The 23,942-nt window shown below is 42.2% G+C and overlaps 2 protein-coding genes across 3 annotated transcripts in view; one reads left to right on the forward strand and one right to left on the reverse strand.

Annotated features, from left to right (window-relative positions):
- LOC129865325 (synapsin-3-like) overlaps positions 1-23,942 on the forward strand; it is a 124,944-nt gene that overhangs the window by 56,249 nt on the left and 44,753 nt on the right. The gene's annotated exons all lie outside the window — the stretch shown is intronic.
- LOC129865326 (metalloproteinase inhibitor 3-like) lies at positions 760-22,142 on the reverse strand. Of its 2 annotated transcripts, XM_055938013.1 has the most exons (5): positions 21,844-22,137; positions 12,592-12,674; positions 11,489-11,600; positions 7,903-8,024; positions 760-3,465 (listed from the first exon to the last, which is right to left on the reverse strand). In XM_055938013.1, exons 1-5 carry the CDS (start codon positions 21,971-21,973, stop codon positions 3,268-3,270), a joined length of 645 nt encoding a protein of 214 aa, XP_055793988.1. In that variant the 5' UTR covers positions 21,974-22,137; the 3' UTR covers positions 760-3,267. The 2 variants fall into 2 exon arrangements, with proteins under 2 accessions (XP_055793988.1, XP_055793987.1); XM_055938012.1 differs by lacking the exon at positions 760-3,465 and having other exon boundaries at positions 3,472-8,024; positions 21,844-22,142.

Below are 23,942 nucleotides of genomic sequence, written 5' to 3' on the forward strand. Positions count from 1 at the left end.
TGAACTCTGTATGTTTTCAGATAATCTTGATATAGCCCGTGTGACACTTGTCTAATTTGAGGTAGGAAAAGCGGGAGACAGTCAGAAAGTAAGCAAAATATTTCCTTTGGCGTCACGTGTAAACCTTCAAGCTGATGAGTAAAATGTCTCAGCCAGAGTGCTGGCTGCATCATGCCCAACTTCATATTCTCTGGTTGTAGCTTACAATCCCCGTCAGTTGAATTTATGGGTGTTCAGGCAGCGAAAACACAGACCACTAAAAGAATGTTGTCCTCATAACAATTATTTTGTTATGTCTCAGTGCAACACTAAACCCCATAGATCTTAGAGAGACAGTGGCAGTTAAGTAGGCTTAAGGTTGCTCCAAACTATCAAGTGTAGCAGCTGGGCATTTTTTTATTAACATATTTTCTAGGCCAATGCCAAACAGGTGGGATTGATTAGTGTCTTAGTGAGAGCCTTGTTGGTGCTTGCTACCACGTTATCAACAATTATTATGGTATTTATAAAGCAGTATTTAATGTGTGTTACCTATTTACTGGTGTAATCTGATGCAAAGTTGAATGTGCAAGTTGGAACAATTCTGTGTAATTCCATTATGTAGTGTAGCTCCTAATGAGACAGATTGTTTTATGATATCACAAACATATTGCTATAAAGGTCAGGTCCAAATTTGCCTTGTGACCGTGATAAAATACTGAGCTTGAATCATGACCTGGTGCGCTACTTTCACTTCAAGGAATCAATGCAAACTCATAGTCCATTTTTCATTAAATCTTTATTATAAAAATATAAAACACAGAAATTAAGTCAAACATTTCTGCAACCCCTACAAGGAAACGGTCGCTCGCCCCCCTTTTTAGGAATCAGTGTATACACACACATGGTACACAGCCTTTTGCCAGCTTCCTTTTTAATGCGCTCTGGATCGACTTGACCAAGTGTTTCTGTGTTAAGCAGACAGTATATTTACACAAACATGAACCACAAAAAAATACAGATATGCCAAGGCCAAAGAGTGAACCTTGCAAAACCAGTTGAGGGAGATTTGGTAGAGGGAAACAACTCAAGACTGACAACCAGAGAAGTGTGTCAATGAAGGCTGAACATACAGAGGAACCTTCCCAGTATTCTTACTAAAGGATGGAGTGGATGGAGATACATTAAGACTACATACTATCGGTCTACATCCATTGAGCCCATCATTCTCTCAATGCTAAACCAGCTCTACTTTTAACTGTCTGAGGTGAACAAAAACAGTGCTGCTGATGTGGAACGTTCAGGCTTTCGTGATATCGCTGTGGCATAGGACCACTATCAGACTACTGAGGATACTGCCTCTGGATTGTGTTTCAACCTCAGCCAAGGCCTGGAGGAGATGTCAACAGAAGGTCAGCAGTGGGGAAACCTGATGAGACTGGTGTACCTCCTCTCCTTTTGAAATGGTCGCAAATGTCGAATTCGGCATTGTTTTTATAATTTTCTGTTCTACATTGTTGAATGATATAAAGAACGCTGACATGTTTCTTTTTTTCTGTAAATATAGTGCCTGAAATAATTGCATTTCATGTAAGAAGTGCCTTATGGAGGAGGCAAGATTTAGATTTAATTTGAGTTCCTCACAATATAATAGATTACATGAATAATAAATTGACTAACTATAGTTTAGTGGATTTCCTTCTAAACCTGGCATGTCAGGGCTGTTACTCTATTCAACACCAACTTGGCATGGCCTTTTCTGAACATAATGGAAAAGTGGGCAGAGCTGAGAGACTGGGCAAAGACTTCTCACTCCTGCTGAGGCATCTCTGTTTCTGACGGAATGGACTGAAGATACTGAACTGGAAAACTCAAAGTAGAAGAGTTTAGTGACAATAGTGTCATTTATCAGTTTCATCTGAAATAGTTAAAATACTTACAAAAATGCAGTATACATTTTTGAAAACACTTTGTCTGAAACCTCTGCTTTAAACTCTGATGCAGTCAAAAAAGTTCCTTACCTCGTGAGAACCAGAAGGAGAACTGTGATTGGACAAAAGTACCATCATTCAAAATCTGCTGAAGGCGGATCTAACACAGAACTAACATTAAGTCGATGCTTTACAAACACAATTTGGGATTCTGGTCCTTCATGATAGCCAAACAGGGTAGTGATGGTAATACAGTTTTGGCCAGATACAAAGATAGATATCTATCTATATTTGCTATTGTAGTAGGATGTTTGTAGGTTTTGCATGGATACTGTCTGATTCGACAAACACCGATAAATAAATCTACTACAGAGGTTTCGGTCGAGTCAACTGTTCATTGTTTTGTAGCTTATCATATACAGCAAAAAAAATTAAATAACTTGCATTCATGTCTCTGTGAAAGATTTAAGAATTCCCTGTGCTTGAGCTGTTAGGGTCATTCTTAGTTGTGGTTACAGAGAAGAAAATATAGCTATACTCAATTCATCGTCCGATATTAGCATGCATTCATATAGTGTGATCTGCTAAATGACTAAATTTAATACAACCAAGAATAAACTTTACAGTGCAAGCAGTCAGGGTGGTAAAGATTACATCATTCATATAAATAGACATGTTGACAGTATAAACTGTGAACATATACATATACACTTTCATGTGATTTCAAAATCATTGTTAAATACCTTTGTGTGACTGGAGGAAGAGATTGCTTTTCTGAGGTCATACCTCGTGCTGGCATTGCCCTTGTACTGGTGACAATGTGTCTGGTTACTGTGCATAACTTGTGTTGAGAATAACATTGTTGCAGGAGCTTTGTTGATACTGTTTGCACGCCATACTTTAATATTAGGATCATTTTCAACCATTATGCATTGCTTGAAACTGCAGTGCTGAAATGACATCCCACCAATATAAGCCTTACGATGGTTTGAAAAAGGTATTGCTTTTTAGAGGGCCATTGTTATTGCATTCTGAAGAAAGTCTAATTTCTGCTTGATAGCTAGGGAAATGTAGGAAAAGGAAGGTGGGAGAAACTGAAATGTACAGCATGAAACAAAAAAGGTATTGTTTACATCAGAAGTGCTACTTCTATGAGACAGCCAGGCACTGATTTATTTTAGTTCTTGTATATTTCGTCAGAGGGCGTGGGAGTGGTCGCGTTTTTAAGAGTTCTGTAATACTCTGGTTGACGAGGGGCGTGGCGGAGTTGTGGAGTTTGGGAAAGGTGTAGAAGAGTGAGGATGAGAAGAAACTCTAAGAAAGTTGCTATGGTTTGGGGCTTGGTTGTGGTTTACACTCAGGGGTCGGTGGAGTTGATGGTGGTTTTGTCACGGCCGGCCATCCCCCGGTACCAGCTGCAGTAGCCCTCTTTCTGCTGGATACAGGCGTAGTGCCGGGACTGGTAGCCGGGGTAGCCGAAGTGGGACAGCATGTCCGTCCACAGGCACTCGTTCTTTGAGGTCACAAAGCAGGGCAGGTAGTGGCAGGGCTTAATCTACAGAGGGAAGAAGCGAAACTACAGATGTAGCCGTAAAGCAGGAACATTTTATCGAGTAATGCTACAGCATACTGATGAAGGCTCACTGTGTTTTACAGTTCGACTTGAAAAAAGTTCAATTGTATCCTTTTTGATTAACAAAAATTCTGATTTAGGATATGTGACAGATTTTAGGATACGTTTCATTTTCTGTGAATTGTTTTTAAATATTGACCAATTCAAAGCACAGTGAGTCTACATTCAGCAGTAAATGCAAGGCCAAGACAGAATTAGCATTTCAGGAAAAGGTGAAGCAATGCATAATCTTGGACACAATACTTAATTTGTGGAGAGTAAGATATTGATTAGGAGAAAAAATTAAGTATAAATCCCTCCAGGTAATTGGGTCAAATCAGCAAAGGGTGAGTGAGTCAATTCTTTTTGTAATTCATTATATTACAATTTAGAAACTAATGCATTTTATACTCCTTGCTCAACAGCATGGGTGGGCAATTCCTGTCCAAGGGCCTGATTGGTGTCAGTCTTGCCCCAGCTAATACACCTGAATCCAATAATCACCTAATCATGATCTTCAGTTTAGAATGCAATTTGATTATTCAGCTGTGTTTGCTAGGGATGGAGAAAAAGTGTGACACCAATCAGGCCCTCGGGGACTGGATTTTCCCACCCCTGCTCTATAGGATGAATGAAAATGTATGGATGGTTTCAATTCAAATGTACTTTCCTGTAGATAAGCCAGTGGAGTTCAAAGATTCATTTAATTGCTAGCCTCTGAAATGAAAGTCCACTACTTAGTTTGTGGTTTCCCAAAGGGAATGGAGGAGAAAACCAAAGGGACAGAAATCGGTATTGCACTGCAATTCCGTTAACATCCTTTAAACTTCTCATTTCCTTCTCACATACAGTGCGTTCGGAAAGTATTCAGACCCATTGACTTTTTCCACATTTTGTTACATTACAGCCTTATTCTAAATTTCATTTAAAAAAATAAAAAAATAAAAAATTAAAATTCTCAATCTACCCACAATACCCCATAATGACAAAGCGAAAACCTTTTTTTAGAAATGTTTGCAAATTTATACAAAAAATGAAACAAACAGCTTATTTACCTAAGTATTCAGACCCTTTGCTACAGTATGCGACTCAAAATTGAGCTCAGGTGCATCCTGTTTCCATTGGTCATCCTTGAGAAGTTTCTACAACTTAAATGGAGGCCACCGGTGTTAAATTCTATTGATTGGACATGATTTGGAAAGGCACACACCTGTCTTTATAAGGTCCCCCAGTTGACAGTGCATGTCAGAGCAAAAACCAAGCCATGAGGTCGAAGGAATTATCTGTAGAGCGGGACAGGATAGTGTCGAGGCACAGATCTGGGGAAGGGTACCCAAAAGGTTTGGCAGCATTGAAGGTCCCCAAGAACACAGTGGCCTCCATTATTCTTAAATTAAAGAAGTTTGGAACCACCAAGACTCTTCGTAGAGCTGGCCGCCGGCCAAACTGAGCAAATCAGGCCTTGGTCAGGGAGGTGACCAAGAACCTGATGGTCACTGACGGAGGTCCAGAGTTCCTCTGTGGAGATGGGAGATTCTTCCAGAAAGACGAGCATCTCTGCAGCACTCCACCAATTAGGCCTTTATGGTAGAGTGGCCAGACAGAAGCGACTTCACAGTAAAAGGCATATGAAAGCCTGCTTGGAGTTTGCCAAAAGGCACCTAAAGGACTCTCAGACCATGAGAAACAAGATTCTCTGGTGTGTTGAAACCAAGATTGAACTCTTTGGCCTGAGTACCAAGCGTCACGTCTGGAGGAAACCTGGCACCATCCCTACGGTGAAGCATGGTGGCGGCAGCATCATGCTGTGAGGATGTTTTTCAGCAGCAGGGACTGGGAGAATAGTCGGGATAGAGTGAAAGATGAACGGAGCAAGGTACAGAGAGATCCTTGATGAAAACCTGCTCCAGAGCGCTCAGGACCTCAGACTGGGGGGCGAAGGTTCACCTTCCAACAGGACAACGACCCTAAGCACACAGCCAAGACAACGCAGGAGTGGCTTCGGGACAAATCTCTGAATGTCCTTGAGTGGTCCAGCCAGAGCCTGGACTTGAACCCAATTGTCCATCTCTGGAGAGACCTGAAAATAGCTGTGCAGCGACGCTCCCCATCCAACCTGACAGAGCTTGAGAGGATCTGCAGAGAAGAATGGGAGAAACTCCCCAAATATAGGTGCGCCAAAAATGTTAAATAAATAGCACCGGATATTTACAAACAAATGGGCAGGGTACGTGCAGTTTCATAGTGCAAGTGCAATTAGTCCAATAAGTTGCAGTATTGCATTCGGAATACGAGTACTTGGCCCTATTTTTTTTTTTTACCTTAGTCTGTACCTGCGGCCAGAGGGAAGGAGCTGGAATTCAGGGTGGAGTGGATGGGAAGAGTCAACCGCAATTTTATTCGCCTTATGGAGGGCTCTGCCCAGGTAGAGAGATTAGTTCTTGCTGTTGCTGCCCCATGATTTTTCTGCAAGTCCTGACTATCTTGCCCAACCTATTTCTGTGCAACTTTGATAGGACCGGTATTGTGTGTAGCTTGATGAGGGGGGGGAACAATGTCATCCATTTTAGAATAAGGCTCTAAGATAACAAAATGTGGAAAAAGTCAAGGGGTCTGAATACTTTCCGAATGCACTGAATAGCCTGCCAAATGTCTTTAAAAGGTGAGAAATTAGAAACTGACAAAATACTCTGTTTTAGAGAAATCCAAAGAGGTGTTTCAGTAAAGGCTGTGTGTACTGTAATGACCGAGCCAGAGGAATCAACAGCAGAGAACTTAAGGAATATGGGTGAAGCTGAACGCATTCTTTATGGTGCAAGCGTTTTCAGTGAAGTTTAACTGGTTCTGGTGTTCATGGGGCTATGTTATGGACAGTTAGCTTTTTAATCATTTACTGACGCCAATTTTTTGTATACACTGCAGTGGATTATTTTCACATGCTTCCTGCATTCCTTAGCTATAAATCATCTTTTGTTGAAGAATACAAAGGATGACAAACTGGTTTTAATGATTTTGGCGGAAGCGCCGGTGAAGTGTGACGTTCGCACTCTAGGAGATTCTTGCACTTGATATAAAACCACAGAGATGGCTGTGTCTGCACTGCCTCGGTCTGTTGTCTTTTCAGACAGTAAGCATGCTGGTTCATAGGGGTGCACACAATGAGGTGTTGTGTTCTAGCAATAGGATGCTGCTACACGTGTGTTTTTTTTCTTCTTCCCGATTTTAAAGATAACATTTGAACTGAAATGGGCAATAAACTAAAAGAAAAACGCTTCTACCATGGGGAGTTCTGTCCAAGTTTGTTTTTCATTCCTGATGCTGACTTGCCATGTTTGGTCACAATCATACATTCACCTCCACTGTTCTGCGTTGGCCTCGAAGACTCACTTGTACGTCTAATGTGTCTTAACATTACAACCCTTTAAGCAGTTTGGGTGTGAGCAGTTTGAAAGGTGTTAGCCAGCATTTGGACTGTGTAGCTACTCCGGTCTCCTGTCTGGCAATGCACTTATTGCTGGTGACGGGCAGACCAGATGGTGTGTCTGGAGCCATGCAGTACAGTAGGATATTTATGAGCCTGGACTGGAGCTGCACAGGAGCAGGTCCCGCATAAAGGGGGTCCGACCGAGCGCGGAATTCAGGCTTTGGAATAACAGGGAAAGTGATTCCAGTGTAGTTACATTGAATAACTCACAAAGATCATTATAAATCTCTTTTCTCTATCCTCGTCTTTCCCTCTGTCTCTTCAGTTACATTCATGGATGTGTATTATCCGTTATGATGCCAAAATGGAAAGGGGACACATAATATTCCTGACAGCTAAAACCTTACATTATATCATTCAGCCACTATCAGGAAATTAAAAGTATGTCCCTACAATCATAATCAAAATGATTTGGTATATATTTTGATAGTCATTCTTGTGTTGTGCTACACTTAAGAATATAGGGAAAAGTTTTAAATGGTTTGGCAAGGATTTCATAATTGGTTGCAGTTTATCAGCAAAATCTATTTGACCCAATATATGCAAGGCCACTAAAGTAATTATTATGGTCATAAAATGAACACATTATTTCCCCCCAATTCTACAGCCAATATCCGATAACATATGGAGATTATGAAGTGCCTTGTCATTTTCTGTGGTAAGACGTCTTCTAGATGGAGGAACAGAGATGCTCAGAGCAGGATGGTATGCTTTGCAGTAAGCAGGGTGTTCTGCCTGCCTCTGCCCCTGCCCCGCTTTCTGGCTCCTACTCCTCCATCTTGGCTCTGCTGCTGTTGGGTTGCTTTAGCTTCCTTATACATATCCATCTTATCCATATTCTCTCCGGGAGCCACTTCATCCATATTCTCCCTGAGAGCGCAGTTGTTGCCACTCACCCTGCAGTTGCAGCCCAGCTGGTAGCGGTGGTTGATGCCCTTCTTCTGGGCCAGCGAGAGGCGCTCCCATGGCTGGTTGAAATTACACAGCCCGGTGTAGACCTTGCCGTCAAACACGCGGCCTGAGGGGAGAGAGAGGGTTGGTTACAGATCAGCTTTTGTTATGCATTACATCATTTGTGATTTTTTTTTTTTTTCATGACTTACAAAACATTCATTACAATGGTTTGTTTGTTCCCCCCAAAAACTGAAGACTGAAAAACAATTCTTGTCATATTCCCAATGCCATGGGAAAGTGTCAGATGTCCAAAGAGTCAGATGTCATCCTTAGCCTATTTTTGGCTAATTGTATAATTGCCATACCTCGCCTAGTATAAATACACCAGTCAAGCAAGTGGTTCAAAGCTTTTTAACTATGGTAAGACCATCTTGTACAGAAGGTCCCATATTAAACCAACACCCCTATTGAGAATTTCCAAAAAGTTTTCTAACTTCTATTTTTAGGTTAGGCTTCTATTTTTAGGTTAGGCTTCTATTAGGCTTTTATTTTTAGGTTATTTTTAGGTTAGGCAGGTTCACCCTACACTGTAGCCCGCCAGCTAACACTCAAACAACATGGTTGTTTGTAACAGTGTATCCATTGCTAGTGCTACACTGTCCTGTTGTCATCACACACTGAGCTGAAAGCTGGCAAACACACAACTCTTAGAACGACTTCCATATGGATTATTGGCATCTCTGGCAAAGTTAGACAATGGTGAGAGCGGCATTATCCTGCTCCTAAATTGTAGTTGGCAAGACAGCACAAGCAGATCTGGGACCAGGCTAGTGCGGCATCCCTCTTCAAAGCTAATCAGGAGGCCGTGCACTCACTCTGGGTTGATCAAAGCTCAACCCGTGGAGCTAATCTATCAGGCCTTGACGTATTTAACATGCCTGTAATTGAGTCCTGATACAGTATGGCTCAGGGACTCAAGACCCAATTACAGACTCACTCCCCAAACCAGAGCTAGAGCTGCTGCCTGGCCTGGATGACTGTGATGTCATCATCACCCAGCCACAATAAACACACTTGGGTTGCCGGGGTGATTTCCTTCCTCATGTTTTATTGGCTTCGTAGGGCATGTTTACAGGTTTGGGACGTAGTGATGGGAACATTCAACACACAGCTAAACAGTATGACGGCCTTCGGTCTCACTCAACTGCTCTCCGACTTCATAGCAAGTCATAGGCTCAGAGACAGTTTCTATCTACAAGCCATCGGACTGCCAAATACTTGAATTGGACTGACCACTTGCACTGACTCAACACCTTAGCTAGCACACATGCGCTCACGCACACACCCACACTGACATACACATACAGTTGAAGTCGGAAGTTTACATACACTTTAGCCCAAAAAAACTAGTTTAAATGTTTCACAATTCCTGACATTTAATCCTAGTAAAAATTCCCTGTCTTAGGTCAGTTAGGATCACCACTTTATTTTAAGAATGTGAAATGTCAGAATAATAGTAGAGAATGATTGATTTATTACAGCTTTTATTTCTTTCATCCCATTCCCAGTGGGTCAGAAGTTTACATACACAATTAGTATTTGGTAGCATTGCCTTTAGATTGTTTAACTTGGGTCAAACGTTTAGGGTAACCTTCCACAAGCTTCCCACAATAAGTTGGGTGAATTTTGTCCCATTCCTCCTGACAGAGCTGGTGTAACTGAGTCAGGTTTGTAGGCCTCCTTGCTCGCACACGCTTTTTCAGTTCTGCCCACAATTTCTATAGGATTGAGGTCAGGACTTTGTGATGGCCACTCCAATACCTTGACTTTGTTGTCCTTAAGCCATTTTGCCACAACTTTGGAAGTATGCTTGGGGTCATTGTCCATTTGGAAGGCCCATTTGCGACCAAGCTTTAACTTCCTGACTGATGTCTTGAGATGTTGCTTCAATCTAACCAACTAATATTTTCCTTGTCATGATGCCATCTATTTTGTGAAGTCCACCAGTCCCTCCTGCAGCAAAGCACCCCCACAACATGATGCTGCCACCCCCGTGCTTCACGGTTGGGATGGAGTTCTTCTGCTTGCATGCCTCCCCCATTTTCTTCCAAACATAAGAGTGGTCATTATGGCTAAACAAAAATAGAACTGTTTAATCAGACCAGAGGACATTTCTCCAAAAGTACGATCTATGTCCCCATGTGCAGTTGTAAACCGTAGTCTGGCTTTTTTATTGTGGTTTTGGAGCAGTGGCTTCTTCCTTGCTGAGAGGCCTTTCAGGTTATCGATATAGGGCTCGCTTTACTGTGGATATAGACACTTTTGTACTTGTTTCCTCCAGCATCTTCAAGGTCCTTTGCTGCTGTTCTGGGATTGATTTGCACTTTTCGCACCAAAGTACGTTCATCTCTAGGAGACAGAACATGTATCCTTCGGTATGAAGGCTGCGTATACTTGCGTACTATTGTTTGTACAGATGAGCGTGGTACCTTCAGCGTTTGGAAATTGCTCCCAAAAATTAACCAGACATTTTTTCAGAGGTCTTGACTGATTTCTTTTGATTTTCCCATGATGTCAAGCAAAGAGGAGGCACTGAGTTTGAAGGTAGGCCTTGAAATACATCCACAGGTACACCTCCAATTGACTCAAATGATGTCAATTAGCCTATCAGAAGCTTCTAAAGCCATGACACCATTTTCTGGTATTTTCCAAGCTGTTAAAAGGCACAGTCAACTTAGTGTATGTAAACTTCTGACCCACTGGAATTATAAGTGAAATAATCTGTCTGTAAACAATTGTTGGAAGAATTACTTGTGCCATACACACAGTAGATGTCCTAACTGACTTGCCAAAACTATAGTTTGTTAACAATACATTTTGTGGAGTCGTTGAAAAACGAGTTTTAATGACGCCAACCTAAGTATGTAAACTTCCGACTTCAACTGTGCATTCCTACTACAAACACATCATAAATGTGTGTGTAGCATGCAAGGAAGCATTTCGTTGGACGGTGTATCCTGTACATACAACTAATGAATTGAAGTTGAACTTGATAAATGCCTGCCTGCACTGGAAACGCTAGAACTGTTCATTATAAGAGAGGAGGGAAAAGTACTGCTGTTTACACCCCAAAGGAGAAGGAAATGCTTCAACAAATAAGTGCCCCCCTGCCTCTCTTTCGTCTCTCACAGACGGGAGGTTATATATAGTGGGAAAGTTTGTGTCACAGAGCAGTCAAGAAGTCTTCAGGGAGGGGGAGGAGGGGGTTGCATTTAAACCAAAAAAACCTGGGGCTGCTGTTAGCAACGCTGCCATTGTTGTGGGACGTGCTGCCGAGAGGGAGTTAGGGGAAACAGGCCTGGGAGATCAAGCTGGCATCAACTCCACTGATGTACTTGCTTGCCTCGCTAATTTGTTTTTGGTAATGTGCTTCTGAGGCAGCTCGTGAGGCTGTTTTTATTGCTTATTAATAGCTCTTAATGGAAAGACATTGTTTCTGGCACCACCATGACAACTGTGCGGCCCGCCAAGTACATTAGATAGCTGCTTTTCAGATCAGTGGTACTGTATGGTTGAATAGTGACTCACCTGTGATCAGGTACTGGTACTTGTTGATGTCGAACTTGACTCCACACAAACTCTCAGAGGCATCGGTGTAGATGTGCTGAACATGCTGCATTTTGTTGAATCCTTTGTACATCTGCAAAACAGACCATGACAAACAGTCTGTCATAACGATTATAATCTGGAATGAAGATCACACCTCTGGCACTTGTTCTTGCTTCTGACGCAACTGGATTTATTGAGTTGTTCTCGAAGTTGTCAGGAATCCACAACAATAAACAAACGCAGTATGATGAGATATTGCGTCCAAGAATTCAGTGTAGTAGAGGGAGAGGCCACTGATGCTATCATTTAACAACATGAAAATGAACATAATTACAGGACATAATGAAGACGTGACTTTGGGGTTGAACCGTGGGTCCACCCATTGAGTTCAGGTGCGCGGAACACAAACGCTGCCGTACAAAGTAAATGTTTGCCCTGGGATTTGTTGTGTTTGGTCCGTCGTGATTTATTTGTCTGGGAACAACAGGAAATCCCTGTTTAGACACTGCTATTCTTGGAAATAACAGGACAAGCCGTGAAAGAGGCGAGCCATTGGGACCTAAAACGGGGGATTTCTGGGAAAAAGTTTCTAGGGGCAACAAAGCCCACTCTTCATGATTTATAGACTCAGAGGCGATTGTCTTTAGGCCATTACGACTACGTTGGATTCCTTTGGCCAAACAAATATTCAAACACACTTAACTTGGATTAGCCAAACCTTCTTGCCACAGGGCCAAGAGTTAAAGAGGTGATGATGAAAACAATGTCTAATCCTCTGTAACATACTCTTGTGGCACTTAATGGAAAAGCTTGGCCATTTCACAGCATCTGTGAACTCATGTTTTGGTTATTAGAATTAGGGAGTGCACTATAACTTAAGTGATACTGCTGCAGTAGCCTAGTCATACACTGTATCATTGTAGTAGGCCTACAGTGATAAAACTGGTCTCCTAGTTTCAAAGCTTATGAGCTTGTTAGTGATTGTTATATCCTTGTGCTGTTTTTCCATAGTGCGGTTATGCTCTTCAAGGTATGGGCAAGATTATGAAAAACTCGGGCTGAATGATGAGATGATGGCTTACCTTCATCTGTTTGACCGTGTAACGCATGGTACCAAAAGGCCCATCCTTCAGTAACTTCTTGCCCACCACTTTGGCACGGATCACTGTAGACAAGACACAAGCACAGAATTAGTCAATTATGCAATGGACAGAGCTTGGAAAGCCTCTAGCTGCAGCATATTGGATGATTTCCCGAATTTAGGTCACATCAGAGCAAGTCTTGTCCCCATCTCTGTCCCTGACATCTGGAGTCAGGCTGATGTTTGTGTGAGCATCAATAAGAGAAGCCTAAATACAGTAGTAAGTCCAATAAGTGTTCAACATATCACCCTTACAAATGCTTTAGCTAGAAGTACCTCCCGATTAGGACCCTAGAATACATTAGGCTGCTCATTGCTTTTCCAAAGCTTATTAAAATCCCAGCCCCTAGAGACCCATGGAAGATTTTGTAAGGGTTTGGCTCAGTTTATAATCTATTCATTTATTTTTATGGATTGCTTCTGCTTGGCAAACAAGTCCAGTGGAAGACTAGGGTCTAGCATTTGTACTTGAATTTGACTGAGGCCAAAGCAGTTCTTCTTCAGGACAATGAAAATGAGGCCACAGCTTTATTACTACCTCCCTCCTGCCTTATCCCTGTATCGTAAAACCATGTGTCGCCACTGTTTAAACAACCTCCTTTCTTTACATTCAGCACAGGGTGGAAAAAGATCTTATCAGTGCTGCTCACCCTCATGTAAACAGCGGCTAGGTGACACAGTTTGGCTGTGGAATCACCTTGTTTGCTTTCACTCCTTTTAAAGTAAGTGGGTCCATTGTGAGGGGGAAATCGGCTTACGAGCGAGGCCTCGTTTAGGCCAGTGAATCAGGTCCTCCCCAGAGTACTTGTATCAGTGCTCTGGGGCCCCCCGGGGGAGAATGGGTAGTGAAAGGGTAGTCCACATGCAGGCGCAGTCGACTTGAGTCAAGATCACCTGCTCCCCGCAGTCTGACAGCCACAGACATAACTAACAGTGGGGATGTTTATCTTTCCTCTCCGGAATGTTCTTTCTACATTCCTTTTGAGGTTCACATTCTTGAGCCTGTGAGGGGGGAGAAAAGGGAAGTGCGTCTCACTCATCTCGATAGAGTGAAGAAGGGATGTAAGTCACCAAGAACGTATCTCCTCTCTTATAGCGTCATAGTATGTATTTAAGTCCCAGACAAGAAGGGTGTCTAAAGGAAAAGCAGTAATCCTGGTGATTTATGAATAGAAAAGTCTCCTAGAAGATGCCGGTGAGGTGACATCAACACCTTCAATGGAGCTCACATTTTCACCTGCCAGTTTAGAATGACGTGGCTCTAATAGAGCATCAGCCATCCAATGTGATAGCTGTTAGAGAATCACACATCCATGTAGAAGGCAACGATTATGTTAAACCTATTCAGGTGATCTTGCGTTCTTGGTGACCTTTTTGAGCCAATGTACCCAAGGACATCTGCTCTATTAATCTGTCAACTCGCATATTATGAGCCTCAAAGCATTGTTACCTAACCAGTCTCTGCTATGCAGAGTCAAATGAATGGTACTTTCACTGATGTAATTTTTTGTACCTTGTCAGCTCGGGGATTCGAACTTGCAACCTTTCGGTTACTAGTTCAACGCTCTAACCACTAGGCTACTCTGCCGCCCCATAATGCACTGATCCCTCAAACTATTTTCAGAAGCCAGTAGCCGAAAACCTGCCTTCCCCTTAAAACCTAAACTCCATTGCAAAGATTGCTTTCCCCACCCAAAACGATAAGAGTCCAATTCCAAAGAGCTTTGCATTGAGCCTTCAACTGTTATTAGGCGTAGGAGTCATAGGTCATATCACTGAACAAGAGTCCAACAGTAACACCAAACGCTCTTTGAGGCGGGATACACTCGCCACTGGGCGGGCAACCACTAATTGGGTGGTGCCGAAGTCATTGCCTGGTGGAATGTGTGAAAGGACGCAGCTGCTGGTTGGACAGAGGATTTGTGTTATTCCCTACAGCGATCCTTTGACCTCCAAGGGAAGGGCCCTAAGGAGATCTCAGAATGCTAGCTATATTTACTCCTGACCACCGAGTTCTTTCAACAGGCCAATTCAGGCTAGGTCTGGACCCCAGTGTCAGAAATGACCAAGTTGTGAGTGTTTTATGTAATCCAATTCTAAGCCCAAGCACTGCATAAGATATCCACCTGATCAGTACTGGTTAGTTTAGCTGTAATCGCCACTGCAGCTAGAAATCTCTTGCAGCTCTAGAGTTAGTGCCACCTGTTCTCTCTGTGTGTGCTGCAACACACGAATAGCAATTACAGGCGAGTGCTATTCTGCTGTTTCTGCCGCATGCATATTAATGTTTTGCAGTGGATTTGACATACATTCCCAGTGGAAAGTAAATGGATTTTTCTTAATAAGGAGAAGTAACTGGGGTATGACAGAGAAAGTAATTGAATGAATTTAGCACAGTATCTCTTCCCCGAAGCATGGGATTACTAAACTCTGCATTCAAATGCTAATCGCAACACAAGTGAGAATGTAATTCAATCAAGCAGTTTAAGCCTCCTCCTGCTTTACATTGTGCCTGTGAATCTTGTGAGACACCTCAGGCTAAATTGTGATTACAGCAAACAGATTGCGTGATGAGGGAAAAGTCACCATGACAAGGTTGAAATAGATGGTCATATGAAGAGGGGAAGAATAGGGGGAAATAATGTGGTTGTGTATAACCAGAGTTGTGAACTGTGTGTGTGGTGATAAGCGAGGGAGAGCGAGACTGATTCTGAACATGATCCGAGTGGGCGGGGGGAAACGATGCTACTTAGTATGACACACTCACTGGGTGCTCCACTCAAAAAAGAAACCACTCTCTTAAGTACTCTTCCTCTTTTTCGAGGTGTCGGAGCTGACAACACCCATAGTGGGATTACACTTGACCTGAATAGAAAAGTAATGCCCGCACCAGTTCACCGAAGAGATGGACGCAACTTGGGATGGGATGTGTAGGTCTGATTTAAAAGTAATGCACTATATAGGGAACAGGGTACTATTTCAGAAGCAGTCATGGACTACACTGGTGATTTTTGAAGTTAAGCGGTCTGCAGGAAAGGGATGACTTAAACGCTCTATGCCTGTCTAACAGGGTGTACATGTCAAACATTCAGGGAATCTTGCACCTTTTGACTTCTTGACCTGTTTTAACAGGAAGGAACGCTGGCCTTATGGAATGAAGCTGCTTTGAACGCACCGAGCTGATCCCAGATGACATAATGTTCCTCATAATATGGGACCATCTATGCCCTCTGCCAGTTGGGAAGAAAAATGGGTAGCATAGTAGAGAATAGGATTGGGTTTTGCATTATTGCAACCTATAGTAACTATAGCTCATTGCTTCCCTCGCCAGGTCTCCCAAGAGAAAGGACAGGGTAACTTGAGGACCTCCTTCCTCACCACTCTGAGAACTAGCTTACACCAGGCTAAACTACTGTACATGTTTCTCCAAGGTTATTATCCCAGGCCAAGTCACACTTACCCACAGCAGTAATCTTCTATATTGAATCGGTGCATGGTACGAGATTGTAAAGGTCTGCTCCTGACAGCTCAGCTCCTTGGGATATTAAACACCAGGGCCAAAGTGTAGCTAGGGTCGACCGAAACGCTAATCTGCTGCATGAAAAGCTTTAGAGAAACAGCCTTCCCCTCTGTTCCAATGTGAATGGGCTGTTTCAGTCACCAAGTAAAATTTCAGCCCAGTAGGTCTTCTGTGCACCAAAAGTAATCTCTCTGTCTCTGTCTGTATGCAGCAAGGAAAAAATTGTCAGGAAATGGCTGACTGTTGTCTAGAAATGCAAGGAAGGGTTCATTGAGAGAACATATATCAGCTGACCTAGTTGAACTCCTTACGTTGATTGCAAAGTTACCCTCAGGTTATTTGAAGTTGGTATTTGACATGTTTTTTCCTCTTTGTTGTACCCTCATTTCCTCAATTCCGAATGTCTATCTGATACATCTATTAGAGCGGGTGCTGCTAGTGATTTTGGAGCAGGGCCTATGAAACAACGGGAGTAGCCTTTGAACTCACCTCTGGCTCTTACAGTGGAAATTAGTCCCTCTCCTCACTCAGCATTACACCTGAGGGGAGCTTAAGGTCACCATTTACGTTTTAATCCACATCTAGATATTCACTGTGTGTGTAAACCATAGCCGTTTGACCGTAGTCCTCAAATAATAGTTAGCTGCCAAAAACCCTTGGGCTATTTTAGATTTAGCTTTAGTCCTTAAAATACCTTTTAGTCTATCACATTTGTCATTTCATCCTTCGTTAGTTATCAGTCGACTAAAACTCAGGACAATTTTAGTCTAGTTTAGTCAGTGCATTTTTTTTCTATTAAATAATTAATATTTAAGCTACCTAACTTCCATCATTTGCACATTCAGATAGCCTTGTCCAACTAGGCCTACTATCCCCTCGTATACCTTAGATGGCAACATTGATATTGTGGTAGATTGTATCCAATGCCAAACATAATTAACCATATAGGCAATAAAGCCTTGGCTACAGGTGAAACAATTTACAGCTCTGATTTTCTGCCCATCACAACCGTCAAGGGGGTAAATAAGTGGTTTCCTTGATAAGGGGAGAATTTGAGCTTAAAAATGCCAGAAGTATTACTGTACTCCTAATATTCAACGAATAGCATTTGTTTTTACCATTGGGGGGAAAAGCAACCGTAACTCGCAGACCACGGTGCGAGAGCAGCAACAGAGATGAATGAATAACAGTGCGCATGGGGAAATGGAGCTTCTGATGTCAGAGAAAAAATTGCCTACATGAGAGTAAACATTGAGTATGTTTACATGCACACTAATTTGATTTTAAACTGATTATAGTAAAAGGCTGAGTATGGCATTAGTCATGTAAACACCTTGCTCTTAACTTAAATCGGCATGAGGCCATAATTGAAGTAGGCATACGGCGATTAAAACACCTGGTTTTCTGAGCAATCTTTTGAATGATAAGGACATGTAAACAGCGTAATCGGCGTTCCAGTGATGTATTTGATCTGCGCATGTGTCTGCACCAGGTAGTGCAAGCTTCCCTCTTATGAGCGACTGAAGTAAGTTCAGAAAAACTGAAAGTATACATCTAAATAGTTCTCACGTACAAACTTTACAATGAATTCGGAAAGTATTCAGACCCCTTGACCTTTTCCACATTTTGTTACGTTACAGCCTTATTCTAAAATTGAGGATTTTTATTTCTTTAATCAATCTACACACAATACCCCAGTATTAAGAACTTTTTTTTTTTTTATGAGACTGTTTCCATTGATCATCCATGAGATGTTCCTACAACTTGATTGGAGTCCACCTGTGGTAAATTCAGTTGATTGGACATGATTTGGAAAGGCACACACCTGTCTATATAAAATATCACAGTTGACAGTGCATTTCAGAGTAAAAATCAAGCAATGAGGTCGATGGAATTGTCCATAGAGCTCCGAGACAGGATTGTGTCAAGGCACAGATCTGGGGCAGGGTACCAAAACATTTCTGCAGCATTGAAGGTTCCCAAGAACACATTGGCCTCCATTCTTAAATTGAAGAAGTTTGGAACCACCAAGACTCTTCCTAGAGCTAGCCAAACTGAGCAATCAGGGGGAGAAGGGCATTGGTCAGGAAGGTTACCAAGAGCCCGAATGGTCACAAGACAGAGCTACAGAGTTCCTTTGTAGAGATGGGAGAACATTCCAGAAGGACAACAATCTATGCAGCACCAATCAGGCCTTCTAGTTGAAGTTAGTTACAAGTCAAGGGTCCAGGCTTCGCATCAGTTCAGAAGATTGACGAGTGACTGAAGTGATTGCCTGGAGCTGTGTGGGAGAGCTCAATCAATCAGACTGCGCTACTGAAATATGTGAATTCTGCCAATGAGAGGATAGCATGAAATATTCTGCATGCATGCTTGGAATTGGACAAAACTGATGAAAATTTGCTTCATGTCAAATTAAATGTCACAGGGAATTCTCGTCACAATTGTCAACTAAAATTGAAAGTAATTTGTAATAGTTTGTTTTTTCCCCCCCAGGGCATCTCGTCTCATTATCATCAGTTTTAGTCAGGAAAAATAGGTTGTTGACGAAATGAACAGCCTTTGTTGAAAGTACTGTTCATATGAAATGGGGGGGGGAGATGAGGATAAAGGCACATTTTATCACTCATATCTTTCATAAGGAATATTTTGTAGGTATAGATCTGCATACAGTATGTTTTTAGGGGTATTTTGACACTAAGGTTTATCAAAGATGACATTTTCTTAAAACATTCATCAAACCCCAGTGAAGTGATGCAATTTTTTTTTTATTTTTATTTTATTTTACCGTTATTTTACCAGGTAAGTTGACTGAGAACACATTCTCATTTGCAGCAACGACCTGGGGAATAGTTACAGGGGAGAGGAGGGGGATGAATGAGCCAATTGTAAACTGGGGATTATTAGGTGACCATGATGGTTTGAGGGCCAGATTGGGAATTTAGCCAGGACACCGGGGTTAACACCCCTACTCTTACGATAAGTGCCATGGGATCTTTAATGACCTCAGAGAGTCAGGACACCCGTTTAACGTCCCATCCGAAAGACGATTGCTCACAATGCAAGGCCATGTGAAGCTTTTGGAACTGCGTTTTGTCCCAGAAAATTGACTTGCGCTTTTTTTGGATAAGACTGCAGCACATGTTTGTTTGGACATGCCCAGGGGACACACATCAGAATATCCATCTTAACTCTAGGTGTTGCCAGGAGATAACTGTTATCCTTCTCAGTCCAAAAACATAATGTTCATGCCAAACTCCATTTCCAGTTGGCTTACAACACAAGAGCTATTGGAATTTTACATGTGAAATCTTGCCTGAAAATGTCATCAGTTGCATAATAATTATGCAATAGTCATCATAAGCTTACGTGTTCATGATAACTGCACTAGAGCCCTATCCTAACAGAAGTCCAACACTATCTTCATTTACTGTCTAACTGAATGCAATAGCCTTCATTATTGCTCATTGAGCAGAAGATGGATATAAGGTCAAATTAATTGGGGAAAGTGCGCATGTTACTCCCATAGAATTATTTCAAGCTTTTTCCATGGCCAATTGTCCCACTGGGAAAAATAGCTCTACAGTTGTCATCTACATGATGAAATGTGATCTTGGCTTTGGCATTATGGCATGTTTACAGTGTTATGTTTTATCGGGACTTCTGTGACACTGTCCCTTGCAGTGGTAGGGAAGAGGCATACCTAGTTCTGTGCACGCTACAGGCATTTGTGGCGTACTTCTGGCTGAACCAAGACCGTGGAAATGGAATTTGGAGCTCACAAATGCTCACTTGCAGCCATTAAAGACAGCCCTAGATTCTGGCCCACTAGGCTCCACTTCTTGCCAATGGGATGAGCCAATTTAGGGGACATGAAAGGCAGGGTGACACCTGACTGCTTGTGACACTAACATTTGTACTACCATCTTCAACACAATGGAACGAGGTCACTAACTAGCATAAGCCCCAATAATTATAATTAAATAAGAGGCAATGCTCATCAATGCTGAGGAAATGTTTGCATAAATATGTTGGTGTTTGACATGAATGGTCAACCTGCCACTTGTGTGTGAGGGTGTTAGTTTTTAAACCGTTGCCATATGTTGAAAAGTCAACATCGCTTTCTCTCCTCTGACCTCGTCAGGCTTCAGTCATAGTTCACTGGCTGGACTAGGGATCACTGCAGAAAAAAACATGACATCATAGTTGTGTCCTCAGGAAGACTCCGCCCATGGAACAGCTCTGATGTCCACTTCTCCTCCGCTCCGTGGCATTGGACCACTCTATCCTACCCTAATTGACGTTTGATGGCTGTGTCTGTCAAAGGTGTGTGTGGGTGGATGGATGACTGGTCAAACACACACACACACACTGCCTGCTGCCAGCAGTTCCGTTCCACAATACAAGAGCTGCACACCGTTCTCCTAATACCGTATATCCCAGTGGACTTCTCTCTTTCACTCTACCTTTTCCCTCCTGCTTTTAGACCCCCACAAAACTTATTATTGCTCAGGCTTATCAAATAATCCCTTACTCCTTTTCAGGAATGAGTCTCCTGCAGCAACAGCGGAGAGCCAGGACCCACCTGGTCTTAACAAGTGTTATCCAATAACACTGCTCAGGTTGGACTGGCATTCCTCGATAACAACAGCTGAGTTAATGTTATTCTGGCATAGCCTGTGCATGCATGACCCAGTGGTACAACAAGCTTTACAAAGCCACCCTCCTCTGAGCAGGAGGCCAAAGAAATCTCAGCTACAAGTGGGTCCGAGGACCAGCCCCAAAAGAAAATATACCTGGAATAAACACAGAAAATACCAGTGCACCTAAGTCAATAACCAAGACTTGTATTATACCAATGCTGACTCCATATCTATACCAAATGCGTGAATGGAATGAATCAGCCCCCTTTTGGAAAGTAAACATGTGCTTTCATAGAAGACCACAAACACTTGAAGGGCAATGCTATACCAATAGGACTGTAGAATTAACAAGTTGATTGCAAGAGCACTTGCTTAACATTCCTAGCCAAGTCTTGGCTCTTACATCTTATGGAAAGCCAGACCGAACAGAGCATCCAAGAACAGTAGCTAGTCTCCACTTCAAATCTGCCATTGGTAACCTCCACACGTGGGTGCAATATTCAGTCAGGAGTAAAACCCCTTGGCTGGCTACTGTCTGCCTGTTCGGTTCTGGTTTATTGCTCAGCAAGTGGTCATTTAGCTCTGAAAAACATTATGATCAGTGGGACCTGTTTCCATGGATACCGTTCCCATTTAACTCTTCCCTCTCATCAGAGCAAGGGGAAATAAAGTAAAGCTTCCTCTCTCTTGACTCACTAATTTGAGAGATGACGCATTTATTTAGACTACTCAGAAAGCGTGTGTTGTAGTAAACCGTTAGCCTACGAGCCATCTGATACTTGCAAACTGGTATATTCTGACAGTGTTTTAAAATGGGCTTTTAGGTGATGGTTCCATTTTACGCATAACTTTGTTTGGCAGAGATTTACCCATTTACTGTAGGTTCCACAAAGTTGCATCGCTTTATACTAACAACAGTTTATTATTCTAATATAGTCCATGTATGCAGAATATCACAAAACCACTGCAAACGTACATTTCAATAGAGAAAATATTTTAGTTGGCATAACATATAACCCATACGACTTACCTATGTCAGAGTTACAGTACGCATCTTGCGGGTGCGACAGAGCACACGAACAAGCCTCTGTGAGTTGATGAATCTGAAGGCTGCTGAAAACGAACAGCAAGCTGAGCAGTTGGGGACAGAGGGACTGCATTTTTAGTGCGTAAAATCTCCCTCGCTGTCTTTACAACAAAAAGTTATGTCGCCGAATAGTTATTCAAAGTCTGTCCCGAGTTGAGCTCTTGTCTGCTTCAGTGGGTATGTCCAACTGTACTCTCCGGTCAGGGTTTTGCATGTCACTGGGTCTCAGAGCGCGAGTCACAAATTACATATAGGGCGCGAGACGCTAGAACGCCACCCACCTCGCCAGATTTCGCGGCACGACAGCCAATCAGGACTCGAGCCGTCGATGTCATCAAGAATAACAGATGCATGACATATTGGAATTGACTTTACAATGCTTGTCTTTAAAAAAAATATATATATATATTATTTTCCCCCTTTTCACTTTTGTCAGCCCTAAAACATTCCAGTCTGAGTAAAAAACGCTGGAAATTGCTCATTGAATGGAAAACTATATTTTAAAAACTTTTATTTAACTTTATTTAACTGGGCAAGTCAGTTAAGAACAAATTCTTATTTACAATGATGGCCTACCCCGGCCAAACCCAGACAATGCTGGGCCAATTGTGTGCCGCCCTATAGGACTCCCAATCACGGTCGGATGTGATACAGCCTGGATTTGAACCAGGGACTATAGTGATGCCCATATGAGCTTGATGTAATGTTTCCTACATACAAGGAGCATTTATTTATTATAATTAATGGGAGACTTGCCACTTATGTTTTTATTTTGTTATTACCATGTTTTGTTAATGTTAACAGTGAAACAGCAACATGTACAAATTAGGTCTCCTTTGGGTGTATTAGAAAGGCATGTGTTTTTTTTTTCCAGGCTCACCACTAAATGTCTATTTATGTTCAGTGAACTTCTGTAGCATTTTCTGGTCAGTGATCAAAGCTCAATTCTAGACAGTAATGAACTCCATTTGTTTACACCATACCTTTTCATATAGTCCAAAAAAACTTGGCCTCTAGACAGTTTTGTACCTGTTGTATAAAACGGTGTATGCTTATGAATACACCTCTGTGAGAACCACAGAACCCTTTTATACCTTTGAAAAGACATTCCAAATCACTTCTGCGTATTGGCATTAGTCTCACAACCAGCCTCATTTTCAAACGTTTCTCATGCTGAAGTTGAGAGAGAGAGAAGGGTTTTTCAAGTGACCCAGTGTGTGCGCTGGTAAAATCCTTCACGCTGGCTACAATCTCTAGAATTAGACAAATTTAAGTTTAATCAGTTTTTTCTCGCCTCTGTTTTTATGTAAGGGTTCAGGAACCTGAGTGGAGATATCGCTGTGTGTGGAGGCTGATCTGTAGAGAGTTGAAAGTTTTATATAACAAAGCCAGAGTAATCCCAAGCTAATGAACTATGACCCTATAGCCCCTCATGAACACCTTTTTGAACGCTCAGTTGCCTCTTCACTGTTGACGTTGAGACTGGTGTTTTGCGGGTACTATTTAATGAAGCTGCCAGTTGAGGACTTGAGGCATCTGTTTCTCAAACTAGACACTAATGTACTTGTCCTCTTGCTCAGTTGTGCACCGGGGCCTCCCACTCTTTCTATTCTGGTTAGAGACAGTTTGCGCTGTTCTGTGACGGGAGTAGTACACATCGTTGTACGAGATCTTCCGTTTCTTGGCAATTTCTAGCATGGAATAGCCTTCATTTCTCAGAACAAGAATAGACTGACGAGTTTCAGAAGAAAGTTCTTTATTTCTGGCCATTTTGAACCTCTAATCAAACCCACAAATGCTGATGCTCCAGAGACTTAACTAGTCTAAAGAAGACCAGTTTTATTGCTTATTTAATCAGGACAACAGTTTTCAGCTGTGCTAACATAATTTTAACAGGGTTTTCTAATGATCAGCCTTTTAAAATTATAAACTTGGATTAGCTAACACAATGTGCCATTGGAACACAGGAGTGATGGTTGCTGATAATGGGTCTCTGTACGCCTATGTAGATATTCCATAAAGAATCAGCCGTTTCCAGCTAC

Source organism: Salvelinus fontinalis, chromosome 11 (assembly GCF_029448725.1).
Source record: "Salvelinus fontinalis isolate EN_2023a chromosome 11, ASM2944872v1, whole genome shotgun sequence".
Classification (NCBI taxonomy): Eukaryota; Metazoa; Chordata; class Actinopteri; order Salmoniformes; family Salmonidae; genus Salvelinus; species Salvelinus fontinalis.

Excerpts from the sequence above, each read along its gene's own strand:
- LOC129865326 (XM_055938012.1), bottom strand. The coding sequence starts at position 21,973 with ATGCAGTCCCTCTGTCCCCAACTGCTCAGCTTGCTGTTCGTTTTCAGC. Across the intron at positions 12,675-21,843 it reads GTACTGTAACTCTGACATAG|TGATCCGTGCCAAAGTGGTG; the intron begins GTAAGTCGTATG and ends TCTTGTCTACAG. Across the intron at positions 11,601-12,591 it reads ACACGGTCAAACAGATGAAG|ATGTACAAAGGATTCAACAA; the intron begins GTAAGCCATCAT and ends TCTGTTTTGCAG.